General features: G+C 34.5%; 2 protein-coding genes and 1 pseudogene across 2 annotated transcripts; 2 read left to right on the top strand and 1 right to left on the bottom strand.

Annotated features, from left to right (window-relative positions):
* Nucleotides 1–3,320, top strand: LOC129570295 (uncharacterized). Its single transcript, XM_055449846.1, has 5 exons — nucleotides 1–359; nucleotides 439–711; nucleotides 786–832; nucleotides 1,333–1,504; nucleotides 1,606–3,320. Exons 2-5 carry the CDS (start codon nucleotides 531–533, stop codon nucleotides 1,731–1,733), a joined length of 528 nt encoding a protein of 175 aa, XP_055305821.1. The 5' UTR covers nucleotides 1–359; nucleotides 439–530; the 3' UTR covers nucleotides 1,734–3,320.
* A 2,965-nt stretch (nucleotides 3,321–6,285) lies between these two features.
* Nucleotides 6,286–8,815, top strand: LOC129570278 (uncharacterized). The gene has a single exon (XM_055449822.1). The coding sequence runs from the start codon at nucleotides 6,484–6,486 to the stop codon at nucleotides 7,909–7,911; it is 1,428 nt and encodes a 475-aa protein (XP_055305797.1). The 5' UTR covers nucleotides 6,286–6,483; the 3' UTR covers nucleotides 7,912–8,815.
* A 1,297-nt stretch (nucleotides 8,816–10,112) lies between these two features.
* Nucleotides 10,113–13,205, bottom strand: part of LOC129570277 (twitchin-like) — an 8,626-nt pseudogene continuing 5,533 nt past the window's right edge.

Below are 13,205 nucleotides of genomic sequence, written 5' to 3' on the forward strand. Positions count from 1 at the left end.
TCTAGACGTTGATATTTTGTGCGCTTAAACGTATTGATTTCCTCTTCAGCGTTCCAATGGGGGAAAAGTGAAACATTACGTACAAACATGGAATGCTTTTAATTACACATTCAGTCGTTGTGTAGGGAGAAAATCGATTCATTCCTCCCGCTAGTACGCATGCCCACGCTTTTAGCATTTGTCAAATAAAAAAAGAATTATATTTCCCATCAGTTGAAGTGATTCAACATCGAAAATTTATTACCTCAAGAGAATATCATATTTTTTCCCTATATTTGTTGAATAGATTACAAAAATTTTACATTAAATTTGTAATATTTTAGAATTTGTCCAAGCAATTTTGAATAAAACTGTGAAAGGTGCGTAAATACCTCGAGACAAAACCAATCAATAACTCGAGACAAAACCAATTTGTGTATATTGGCGTTCTTCTTTCAGGCTTATCAAATATTTCGTTCTTTCCATTTGATTATTGAAAATTCGAGCAATTTACCTTAAAAGTTGAATTGACGTTACAAACCCACACCAAAATGGAAAAATACAACGAGTACCGCGGAAAATTCCATGATAAATTTATGTCACTAAAAATTCCAACCGTAAATACGTGTTGCTGTTTTCTTGATTTGCGAACGGCAGGACTTGTGATTGGTATTTTCGTCTTCATCTCAAACATCTTTTTCCTTTTTAAGGGTGAAAATCTTTTTTGGAGCGGTGAGTATTTTATTAAATCCGCGTTCAAAAACGATGATGTTTCAATTTAAATTTTTCCCGTTACATTTTTTCAGTTATCTCACTATTTACAACCATCTGCTGGTTATACGGAATTCATAAGGTAAATTCAATAAGCACAAATGCATGTACGTGTAATACACATATACGTCGTTTATGTGTACTATCCCAAGAGAAACGGACAATATGTTTATACGCTGTCTATCTGCCAAAAATACACTACAATACATATTCACGCTTATTGGACGCCGAATTGAATATATATTCTAGTGTATATTCGGTGTATTCTTCAGCGTGAAACATATTGAAACATATTCTGATGGTCATGAATGCATTCATTGATTCAATATGTTTCACGCTGAAGAATACACCGAATATACACTAGAATATATATTGAATTCGGCGTCCAATAAGCGTGAATATATATATTGTAGTGTATTTTCGGCGGATAGACAGCGTATAAACATATTGGCCGTTTCTCTTGGGATGTTAATTCAAGCTTTTGAACTAAATTCTAACCACAATATAACCTATGCATTTATGAATTTATTTATATTTTTCAATTTACTTTGACGTTTGTACGCTCTCTTCATTCTCGATTAGGACAAGCCCTATTTTATGTTTGCTCGTTTGATATCGGATTTGATTGGATTGATTCAGGTATTCATCATTGCAATTATTCTCGATTTAATCATGAACGCAGAGGTAGAACAAGATGACGCTAAAAAACTCGTGGAAGCAAATATCGTCTATACTATTGTTCTGGTTATTTTAGGTAAATAGAGAAAAAGAAATGCATTGAAATTTATTGCCAATTGACACAAAGCCGTTGTGGCTCAAAATATGATGTTTGATTTAATGATTTTAATTTTACAGTGGGTCCAATGGTATACTTTTGGATTGTTTGTTACTCTTTGTATAAATCCATGTTGGAGCGTCTCACCGATTCGGCTGGTTCGACTGGAGCAGCAGCAGCACCTAGCGAAGGATATGCTGGTGTTTAAGCATCAAAACTACATTTTTCATGGTGTTTTACTTACAAATCGTGTTTTTAAGCATTTATAGAAATGTTGTAATTCATGTTTTTTTCTTCGGTCGATGTCTATACAACGAGTGTTTACTTTTTAAAGTTTATTGATGTAGAAAAAGTCATCTTTGTTTGCAACCACCATATAAGTAACATTTTCATCTGCTCATATCTCAAATCAACATATGTATTTGCACATAAAACATTTCTTTATTCCAAATTTGTGCGACATTTTGTGCAAATGAAGGCTATACCACCTATACTACCTATACCAACTATACCACATATACCTAGAAAATACTCTATTCTCATTGAACAAAGTATTTTTGACGAAATTTTTGACTAAAGAAATGGCATTATGTTGTCCAATAAGTAATATTGTTTAGCTTGTTTGTTAAGTATTTTTTTAGTTTGTTAGTTAAGACTGTCAATCAGTTTGATAGTTGTATGATCTATTGTTCAATTTCGGAATTGAAAAACTGAGCTACGAATAAACGTTGAAACTAAAATCCAAACTTGACGTTAATTTTACCAATAAATTCAAAACTGAACGTGGAACTAAAGCTGAAGATACATTTGCATCTATATTTGGAATTAAAGCAATGCATTGAACTCTGATGAGAATGAGGTTGCATGTAATCCTTGTAAATCAAACAAAAGCTAATGCTCTTATGTATAATGTGTGTATTTATTGCGTGATTTACGATTGCACAATGCACATTGAGCTTTTGTCATTTTACTTGGATTTTTTGTAATTCTCACGGAATTAATAATTTAAATCAGTTGCATGCGATTCAAGCCATTTTAGTTCATAAGCTTGAACAGTTTCGACCGGTTAGCGATTCAAGTAAAAGCTCATCGAATCAATATCAACATAGGAATCAATATCAACTGCCAGAACAGTAATTCCATAAATCAGCAAATCATTTCATTGACTGAATCATTTGGAATAGTTAGAAAATTACTTAAACAATGTATTAAATATATATCATATTCATTATTCAACATAATTTCTAGCATAGTTTGCAGGATCCTTTCAAAGACTTTAACAATTTTGTCAACACAAACCTAATAACTCAACAAACGAAATCGTTTGGATACAAGTATATTATACGAAACATAACCCTACACATTTTACATCGTTTGACCAATTTTAGACAAATGGTTTAGAGTGACGAACAAAAGTACAATTAATATTTACATTTGAGTGTTTTCAATCTTTGATCAATTTAATTGAAATGTTTGAGAATATTTGCATGGTTGTTTTATATAGAGTATCCGAAAATCGCAGTAGCTTGCTCTCTGTGTATACTACATTACTACAGCCCGTTTGTATTTTTGCTCTCCGTTTTCTTTGTACAATGGGATGGTTAGCACAAAATCTTAATGACCACAAGGCTCATCGAAAATGATTCTTGAGCATCCTACTCGGTATGAAACAACCTTGTGCATATGTTTTAAACAGTTCAAAATAGAAAAAAATGATCGTTTTGTTCACTGAATGTGATCTCTGGACAATAAATTATATTAAAAAACAATAAACATGGTTATGCATATCTTTGAATTGATGGTATTTTCATTCATTTTTCGGGCGGCTGTGTCCCGAAATAACCTGATTTTTTTTCAGGATAGATATTTTTGGATTGAGGAGAACCATCCAATAATGGGAAAATGGACATGAAACAAATAATACATAACATTTACAACGGAACATTCGATTATTTTAGGTGAAATGTTGAATACGCTGTACAACACAATAAATCCAACATAATCTGCAACACAATAAGTATCTGAAGTAGGTGTAAACATCACGATTATCTTTAGATTACTTGGTCATCGCCTTGAACATCATATACATATAATAGCTGAAAACTTGCTTACTTTAGTAAAAGTCTCCATCTTTAAATATGCAAATCCGTGTCCATGGTAGAACAATGGTTTTTGAGCATTTGCGATCATTAAAATCCGGTTTTTCTTCAAATCAATGGAATGTTCAAGCCAATTGGATTCAAACAAGAACATGGCCAAGCTTTCAGTGACCAGATTCTAGCTTTCAGTGGCCAGATTTCCAAAGTGACAGTACAAAAACAGATTTGAAGCGCTGACCAATCCACAAGACAGAACAACACAGACGTTGATATCAATATGCCTATATTGCTGCAATTATTGGATATTACCAATCGAATGTTAAAGTAAAAACAAAAGAATAATTCTTCACATTCCGGAAAAATTAGATCAAAAATCGATAATTCCATACCAGGCACACCGTTGCTGCAAGAGCATATACCACTATACCACCTTGTGGCACCGATAGTAAAATCCTGTGTGTTACAATGTATTTTTCAACACATAACAATCGGTGCCACCAGGATCGCCTGTGGTATATTGCTGTTGCAGCAACCTTTTGATACCAGGTCCAATGAAAAAAACGCTTAAAGCCAAGAAAATAACACCACTGGTCAGTTGAATCAATATAATTGGACTGTAAATCTGTGCTGTTTCAGAGAACCATCTGAAAGCTATTTATCACACGAAGAAGGGACAGCAAAAGATGAAAAAGATGAAAAACAGATCGAAAGAACAGGGCTACACTTACTTTTTGACTGTGCTGTGAAAACGGATCAATTCGCATCGGTACCAATTTATGAAATGCATAATACATACGTACCATGTTAGTAACAAAAAAGTAATTTCATATTTCAATTTTTTTTTTACTCCGAGCCATGGTAACATAGAAGCACTATTTGTATTTTGAATTGAGTTTCAAGAGCTTTCTTTTGAATAAATGTGAATTTTTCAACAGTAACAACGCGTGTTTTATTAGGAGAAAAATTATAATATATGCTATCAATCAGAGACTGAAATTTTCGGGATCTTCTTCTTATTGTGAAATTCAATTAAATTTGAGAAACGCAATGTGACTTAAAAAAAAAAAATTGCCTGAAATAACTAAAAATTGTACATTCCTTGTACACTAATCAGTTCACTCGTCTTACCGGCGAAATAGTAAATCGATTGCCACTTTTGCTTTGGCGTTTTTTCGCACCATTCATCTTGCTTCGCTTTCAACTTGATCAATAAATTCCTCATTGCGTGAGGATAATGAAATGCACGACTGGATTGATTGGCCAAAAGTTCGCAATTGAATGAATTTGCATCATGACATTTACATTGAGTTTGATAGATTTGACTAGGCAAGCAGCATTGCACATGTTTATGAATTGTTTATATAGTGCACTGAAACTAGACACAGCTGGAATCGACAATAATTACACCGTTTAGCCAAGAAAGCCTCATTACGTTCGACACGCAGTATGTTTCGGTCGATTTTGAATTTTACAACGAAAATTTCCTGGGGGATTCATGAATCTACTCAACGAATGGTGATGAAAAATCAGTTCCATCTGCTACGTGGTACAGTAACCAATGGAACAAACGTCAAGGTTGTACGTTACTCTAAAAAAACATCGGCTTTATTGATGTCGAAATGAACATGTTTTTGAGCCACGCGTCGAGTATTCGACTGCATTTTATCACATGTGATAAATTCGACCATTGTCTGAAAACTTCAAATCATTGTACACTGCATGAAGTACCATAGTTATCTCGTATTTTTTCTCCTATTTGTTGCATGTGTGTTACATATTTTTGGTAAAAGTTTCGATGAGAATTATGAACACTTGCGGCTAATTATTGCGACTACAAACCATTTGGTGGAGTGGTTGCATATATTTCATGACCCTGTCCAATGTGTAAATCATTTTCATTCGAAATTGGCATTGACTCTTGAGAAAACTAGCAATGTTTGTTATCTGTTATGTTTTGCGCTCACCAATAATTTCGAGTAAATGGATACACGAGTCAGCAATCGTAACTAATTCTTCATTTCGGACTTACGTCACTCTGACTGACTCACTCAACTAATTTCTTCTGTATTTTCGATACCATGGACATTGTTTGAGAATAAGTGGTTTGTTATATGTGCAAAATATTACCTGATAGTAAATCTGACTCATTATTTGGAAACAAAAACAGGAAGTTCTTTAATTGATACAATTGAGACATTGTTTTAGATTAGAAAAATTATCTATTTAAATCAGGCTAACTGTTGATTTCATTTTCAAAATTTTGGTCGTAAAAATGTACATATATATGGACTAGTTAATTGTTTTGGAGCAAGGAATTTCGTGATATATATGTATGATGTGATAAGAGATAGTAGATTCTAAGCAACGTGGTAATTGTATATATCCTACTAGGATATTATCCTAGGCACACATGAAGAAACCAAATAAATAAATGAATAAATAAATAAAATAAAATAAAATAAATGGAATAGGAGGAAACGGATGATTGAACAAAAAAATTTTATTGTCAAATGCACATTGTAGTATGCATCACACTCCGTTAGATGGCGGCAATACAACCATAAATACTACTTCCAGTTGAATAATGGAATGACTGGAATTGCATATTGACAGCTGTCGTAATCATTGTTTCGACGAAATTTGTTCTAGATGCAATCGATCAGCTGGTCGATCACAGCTTACTAGATATTCGTTTAATATAGTGAAAAGTTTTGAGAACATTCCATGTTTTGAAATATAAATAAAAGTGAACATTTAAGAATCTTCATTTAGTCGCCTAAATCAACGTAATTTATTAAAAACGCCGGTGTTTCAAACATAATTCCAACTCTTAAAAACAAAGACAAAACCGAATAAAAAATGTCATTAACGATGAGTAGAAAATCGTTTGTGTATAAAAACACTTATGTGAAAAAAATTCGCGGACTGTATTTGGATTCGAAGACATCCGATGTGAACTTTGTATTTGATGTCGATACCGATCACCCGGTAAAGATTCCAGCGCACAAGGTCATACTATCACTTAAAAATCCAGTGTTTGATGCGATGTTCTATGGTCCGGCAAAGGAAGGAAGCAATATTCCGATTGCAGATGCATGTGCCGCTGCATTCAAAGAGTTTTTACAGTTTTTTTACTTGGATAAGGTGCGACTATCAGCCGAGCATATCGTGCAAGTGATCAATTTATGCAAGAAGTACGATATGGAAGAGTGCATGGAAGCATGTGAAAAAACGCTGCAAAAATCATTGACCATCAATGATATGTGCTCTGGCTATAGCATCGCTTTGGTTCTTGAGCAGAAAAATTTGATCGAGTTTTGCGAGAATAAAATCAAAACGAAAGCATTTAAAGTAATGGAATCAGAGAGTTTCCTTGAGGCTGAACGTAGTTTGTTGGAGAAAATATTGACTGTGGTATCATCAGGTTGGAGCGCCTTAGAGACAGTCATGGCGTGCATGGAATGGGCTAAAGCCGAATGCAATCGAAACAACTTTGAGACGAGCCCAGGGAATTTAAGAATTCAATTGGGAGAGCTGTTCGGTCAAATTCCATTTGAAAAACTCACATTGGAACAGTTTTCGCAGTACACTGCCGCATATAATGGATTTTTTGATGCAGAAGAAATTGAAGTGATGAATCATAGAATCCAACTTCAAAATCAACTATCACAATCCAAAGTTCATTATTACCATTTCGTGCGTACAAACGACGACAGAGACGATTCAGAAGAAATACAAGATCTACCTCGTTTGTTATCAGAAGCAAAGAGATTGAAACATGTAGCAGACGTTGAAACGGATGATTCGTTACAAGCCATTTTGTATACAGAAGCAGCTGTATATTTTCTGCTGACAGGTCTTGGAATGGAGCGAGATGCAGTCACGGCAAGGACAGCGTTTACGATGTACAAAGATAGTCTCAGTTTATTGAAATACATTGCAACGAAATTTCGAATTTACGAACACCATTTGCCTCAAAGAAGCATTCACAGTAAAGTGAAAATTCTGAATTTAAGATGCCAATCGTTAACATATTTAAAATTTTACAAAATTAAGAGGAACGAGCTTAACCTTTCGGAAGTTATCGAGCACCAAAACACGTTATCAGCATATTTATCGAATAGTCATGAGATATGGGATTTGGCCGATTCATTAGTTATCAGAGGGAATCATAAAGAGTTCTTCATTGGGCTTGATCATGAACATGGACCAATTACACTGCACAGCTCACTCAGCGAACTGTTTAGATATGTTCACAACGGTTTACAAAAACTAAAACAAATGTGATGATGATCTATCTTCGTTTGAATCATCACTTTTCACTTCTGTGACACATAAGAAGAAAAAAGAACCAAAATTCTACACAAAGAATAAAACCAATGGAATAACTGAATTTATTATGATAAAAATAAGAAGGTAGAGACTATCGTATAATAATTTTTACTGATTTTTCTTACTTCAGGAAACACAAAAATTAAAAAGAAATTATTTGTTAAATCCCCTACAAATATTGGGTGAAACGAAAAACGTCATAAAAAACCAAAAAATCGTCCTATAAATTATGAAAATCATCCTAAATATCACAAAAATCGTCCTGACAAAATACAAAAATCGTCCTAAAAAACTAAAAAAAAATCGACCAAAAAGACCCTAATTTCGTCCGAAAAATAGTACAAAAAAAATCTTAAAAAAACCTAAAAATGTCCTCAAAAACCCAAAAAACATCCTAAAAAAGATTGTGTTTGTTACAGTATATTTTACTGAGTTGTCTCATTGCCATTGAAATATATAATTAAACATACAGTTACTCACAAAATTGTTCAATGTGTCCAAAACGCATATTTTCTATATCGCATGGGGCAGATATGGTAATATTATCGTGTGATACTTGCTTACGTGCGTCTCATATTCATCATATTTCGTCAAAAAAGGAACATTCGGCTACATCTATTCGTAATGCTCAATTTTATGTTACAAAATATCGCTGATAACATTTGATGCTGTCGTTTTTACAATCTAAGGAATTTCCGTTCATTTCGTCTATTCCACAGTTCTCTGTTGAGTCACGCTTTAATCATTTCCTTCTTCAATTCTACAGCATCAAAATAAGAAATATTTTCGTTAGTTTTATCAGAAAATGATTTCATTTTAGTTATCAACAACAAACAATTTCGAAGAAAACAACGAAAATCATTTCGATTGGTATAAAATTTAAAAAATTGGTTGGAAATGATTTTCGTTGTTTTCTTCGAAATTGTTTGTTGTTGATAACTAAAATGAAACCATTTTCTGATAAAACATATCGAAAATGTTTCTTATTTTGATGCTGTAGAATTGAAGAAGGAAATGATTAAAGAGTGACTCAACAGAGAACCGTGGAATAGACGAAATGAACGGAAATTCCTTAGATTGTAAAAACGACAGCATCAAATGTTATCAGCGATATTTTGTAACATAAAATTGAGCATTACGAATAGATGTAGCCGAATGTTCCTTTTTTGACGAAATATGATGAATATGAGACGCAGGTAAGCAAGTATCACACGATAATATTACCATATTTGCCCCATGCGATATAGAAAATATGCGTTTTGGACACATTGAACAATTTTGTGAGTAACTGTATGTTTAATTATATACATATCTCAATGGCAATGAGACAACTCAGTAAAATATACTGTAACAAACACAATCTATTTTTTAGGATGTTTTTTTGTATTATTTTTCGGACGAAATTAGGGTCTTTTAGGTCGATTTTGTTATTTTGTCAGGTAGATTCGTGTAATATTTAGGATGATTTTCGTAATTTATAGGACGAGTTTTGGGTTTTTTATATTCAACTTTAATCGAAAATTTGATTTCTTTTTTTGTTGTTGCTATAATCGTGAATGAATTATAAAAAATAATTATTTTCAAATATAAGCCATGACAAAAAGCATTCGATTAGATTTCTTACTTTGAAGTTTGAGTTTATCATAAAACATTGCACGGTTGATCAATTCTAATGAATAGAATATCAAATGAAAGCGCCAATATTGCAAGAATACCTCAAAAGATTTCATCACGGTCCAAAATAGAAATTATTTTTGACTTTTCAATCGGCTGATTATGGGTTTGATGACTACTATTATCACAACAAAATTTTGCAAAACAGTTTGCTTGGGAGCTGTGAAGTTTATATAAACTGATATATATATATATATAATTATATATACACACTCAATATTATAGCGACATCTATTATTAAAATAGCTTGTAGTAAATGCATTTATAGCATTTCCCTGTAGTTGCGATGTTTCCTATTAAGTTCCCTTGTAGTACTGACACATTCATGTTTGACACTTGTTAACTACATACCACAGGGGAATTTAATAGGTAACATCGCAACTACAGTGAAATGCTATGAATGCGTTTACTACAAGCTATTTTAATAATAGATGTCGCTATAATATTGAGTGTGTACCTATCAATTAATAAAAACAACAAAATTCGAGTTATATTTGGTTTTTTAATCAAACGTATAAAAATCAATTAACAAATTGATGATAGCTAGTTTATGGCTTAACTTTGTAGAATTTTGTTCAAAAAAACAGGCCCAAAAATCCCACAGTCAAGTTACAAGGCAACAAATCAAAGGGACATCTAGGAGGTAGTGGTTTTTCCTAGTGTTGCTAAGATTTTTTCCAGTTGCTACTCAGCTGTGCCAATTTTATATTGCAAACATAGGTGTAAATAGAAAAACTTATAATGAATATGTTAGTACTCTTCGTATTCCTGTGCTGTGCTTGTTTTTGTGACAATTCTCTTGACTGTTCGAGTTTCTGTACGTGTGCGACCTCCATCCTGTATCTTGTTTTTCGATGTTGTTGTCGTAACCGTTGTTTTGGTAGTGGTCTCTGCATCGCCGTCAAATCCTGAAATATATTTAAAAAGATTAGCATGCATTTTGGAGTTGATATCAGTGTCTTACAATCTCTTTGCGTAAAATAAAAATGAATGAATAAAAAATGATGCTTTGATCATTTGTAAATAGACAAAATTTTATGAGCAAATGAAATTCAAATCAACAAAATTGAATTTACCTCTCTTCTCGGTAGTGTATGTCTCAACACCGACTTCAGCGCCTCTTTGGCCTGGTTCTTTTTTATATTCGACAACTGTTTCTTCTGTTTTCTTGGTGATTGTCCAGTTTTCAGTGACCAATACATCGGATTCTCCTTCATCATTGATAGCCGATACACGGAATTTGTATTCAGGGCCATCGGTTAGGCCAGTTACTTTATATTCCGTTTTATCTGCACCAATTTTAGTAAGAAGCGACCATTTACCGGTTTTAGTATCAAGTTGTTCAATTTTGTATTGCTTGATTGGTACACCGCCATCGTCATCTGGTTTATTCCACTTGAGTTTGCACCCTTTGTCAGTTACATTGGTTACTTCTAATGGTCCCTTTGGTGGAGATGGCTTATCGAGTACAATGACTTCTCCAGCCGATTCAATTGTTCCACTGCTATTGGTCAGAATGAGCTTGTATTTTCCAGAATCACTACGAACACACTTTCGAACAGTCAAAGTAGTGGTGCCTCCTGATTTGTCAATCGTAATACGTTTACCATCTGCCATAAGTACCTTACCATCCTTTTGCCATTTGACTTCGGGCTCGGGCTCACCACCGTAACGGATTTGGTATGAAAATTGTTCGCCCTTTTTAATGATGATTTTCTTCAATTGATCGCCAGTAATGAATGGTTTAACGAATCGGCTCTTGGCAACAATTGGTTGAGTTGCATTGCTTGGCTCACCAGGACCAGCTTTGTTGACGGCACGCACACGGAATTCATATTGCTGACCTTCTTTGAGATCTTTAATTGTTGTCGACGTTTCAGAGGCTGGCACCCGTTTCTTTTTCACCCATTCCTTGCTGTTTTTCTCCTTCACTTCAATTTCGTACTCAGTAATTACAGCACCACCATCACTGTCTGGTTTAGTCCATTTCAAGTCAGCATGGTCTTTATCCCAATCAGTAACTTCAAGTCCCTTTGGTTTACCTGGCTCATCCCATGGATTTTTAGCTAAGACATTATTTTTGAATTCGGCTGGATCACTAGAACCAACCTTGTTAATAGCACTAACACGGAATCTGTATGTTTTTTTCGGTGTAAGACCGTCGATCTTAAATGTGGTTGGTTTATCAACTGGAACTTCACCAGCAGGCTCCCATCCTTTGTCCGACGAAAGCTCTTGACGTTCGATAACATACTTTTGAATTGGAGTACCACCATTTTCTTTCGGTGGTTTCCAGTCGACGATGCATGATTTTTCAAACACATCGCGCACATTAACGTCTTGCGGAGCATTTGGAACATCTTGCATTGTGATTTTGACGTCTTTCACATCCTCGCCTTGGCCATTCGACAATTTAATTTGATATGGACCAGATTGATCGCGTGTTGGTTTCTTGATCGTAAAAAGAACTTTATCATCTTTGACTTGCACTTCAACATCTTTCAATGGTTTACCGTCTTTAAGCAGCGCTGCTACGATTGGAGTTTGCTTTTTACCGTCAACTATTGAATAAAACCCAAAACAAAGTTAAAAAAAACTATGTTAGTTCATATCATATTTGTAAATAAACTTTGCCATGCAAAATACTTACTTTTGTACGGCACTTCAATTACAACCGGTGCACCGACGGTTCCTTCGAATTCTTTTGGTGCGTTGATTTGTGGTTTAGTTTCACCCTTTTCAACGTTGAGTTTACACGATGAGCTCAATTTGCCTGAGTGAACTGAAATCTCACCCGCATCAGCCAATTTCAAGTCGTTGATTACCAATTGATGTTTACCACCACCTAAATTCTTGATTTCAACACGATCGCTGGGCTTAATTGGTTTGCCGTTGAGTTTCCATTCGGCTGGCGCCTTTTCATCTTCCAATTCAATGTCAAGAACCACCTTTTCACGTTCAACACCAACTGTGTCTTTGAGTGTTTTGTTAAATTTATGTGGTTTGATAATAAGCTTGGTTGAATCGCTAGGTTCACCAGGGCCAGCTTTGTTTACGGCACGCACACGGAAATCATATTCACCCTCTTTGAGTCCTTCAACGGATGTCGATGCTACAGAAGCTGGAACGCGTTTCTTTTTAACCCATTCTTTGCTGTTTTTGTCTTTCACTTCGATTTCGTATTCAGTGATCGCAGCACCACCATCGTTATCTGGTTTAGTCCATTTGAGAACTGGATCTTTATCGAAATCTTTGGTAACTTCAAGTCCCTTTGGTTTGCCTGGCGCTTCCCATGGATTCTTAGCTACAACATTATTCTTGAATTCGGCCGGTTCACTTGGGCCGACTTTGTTGACAGCACGAATACGGAATTTGTATATTTTATTCGGAGTAAGATCTTCGACTTTGAATGTGGTTGGCTTATCAGCCGGAACTTCGCCAGCAGGTTCCCATCCTTTCTTCGACGAAAGATCTTGACGTTCGATAACATACTTTTGAATTGGAGTACCACCATTTTCTTTCGGTGGCTTCCAGTCGACAACGCATGATTTTTCAAACACGTCGCGCACATTAAC

Source organism: Sitodiplosis mosellana, unplaced genomic scaffold (genome assembly GCF_009176505.1).
Source record: "Sitodiplosis mosellana isolate CC-2019 unplaced genomic scaffold, AAFC_SMos_1.0 Smas_scaffold_52, whole genome shotgun sequence".
NCBI classification, from domain to species: Eukaryota; Metazoa; Arthropoda; class Insecta; order Diptera; family Cecidomyiidae; genus Sitodiplosis; species Sitodiplosis mosellana.

Coding starts and splice junctions, on each gene's coding strand:
- LOC129570295 (XM_055449846.1), top strand. CDS start 531: ATGGAAAAATACAACGAGTACCGCGGAAAATTCCATGATAAATTTATG. Junction 712..785: donor TGAAAATCTTTTTTGGAGCG/GTGAGTATTTTA, acceptor ACATTTTTTCAG/TTATCTCACTATTTACAACC. Junction 1,505..1,605: donor TATTGTTCTGGTTATTTTAG/GTAAATAGAGAA, acceptor TTAATTTTACAG/TGGGTCCAATGGTATACTTT.
- LOC129570278 (XM_055449822.1), top strand. CDS start 6,484: ATGTCATTAACGATGAGTAGAAAATCGTTTGTGTATAAAAACACTTAT.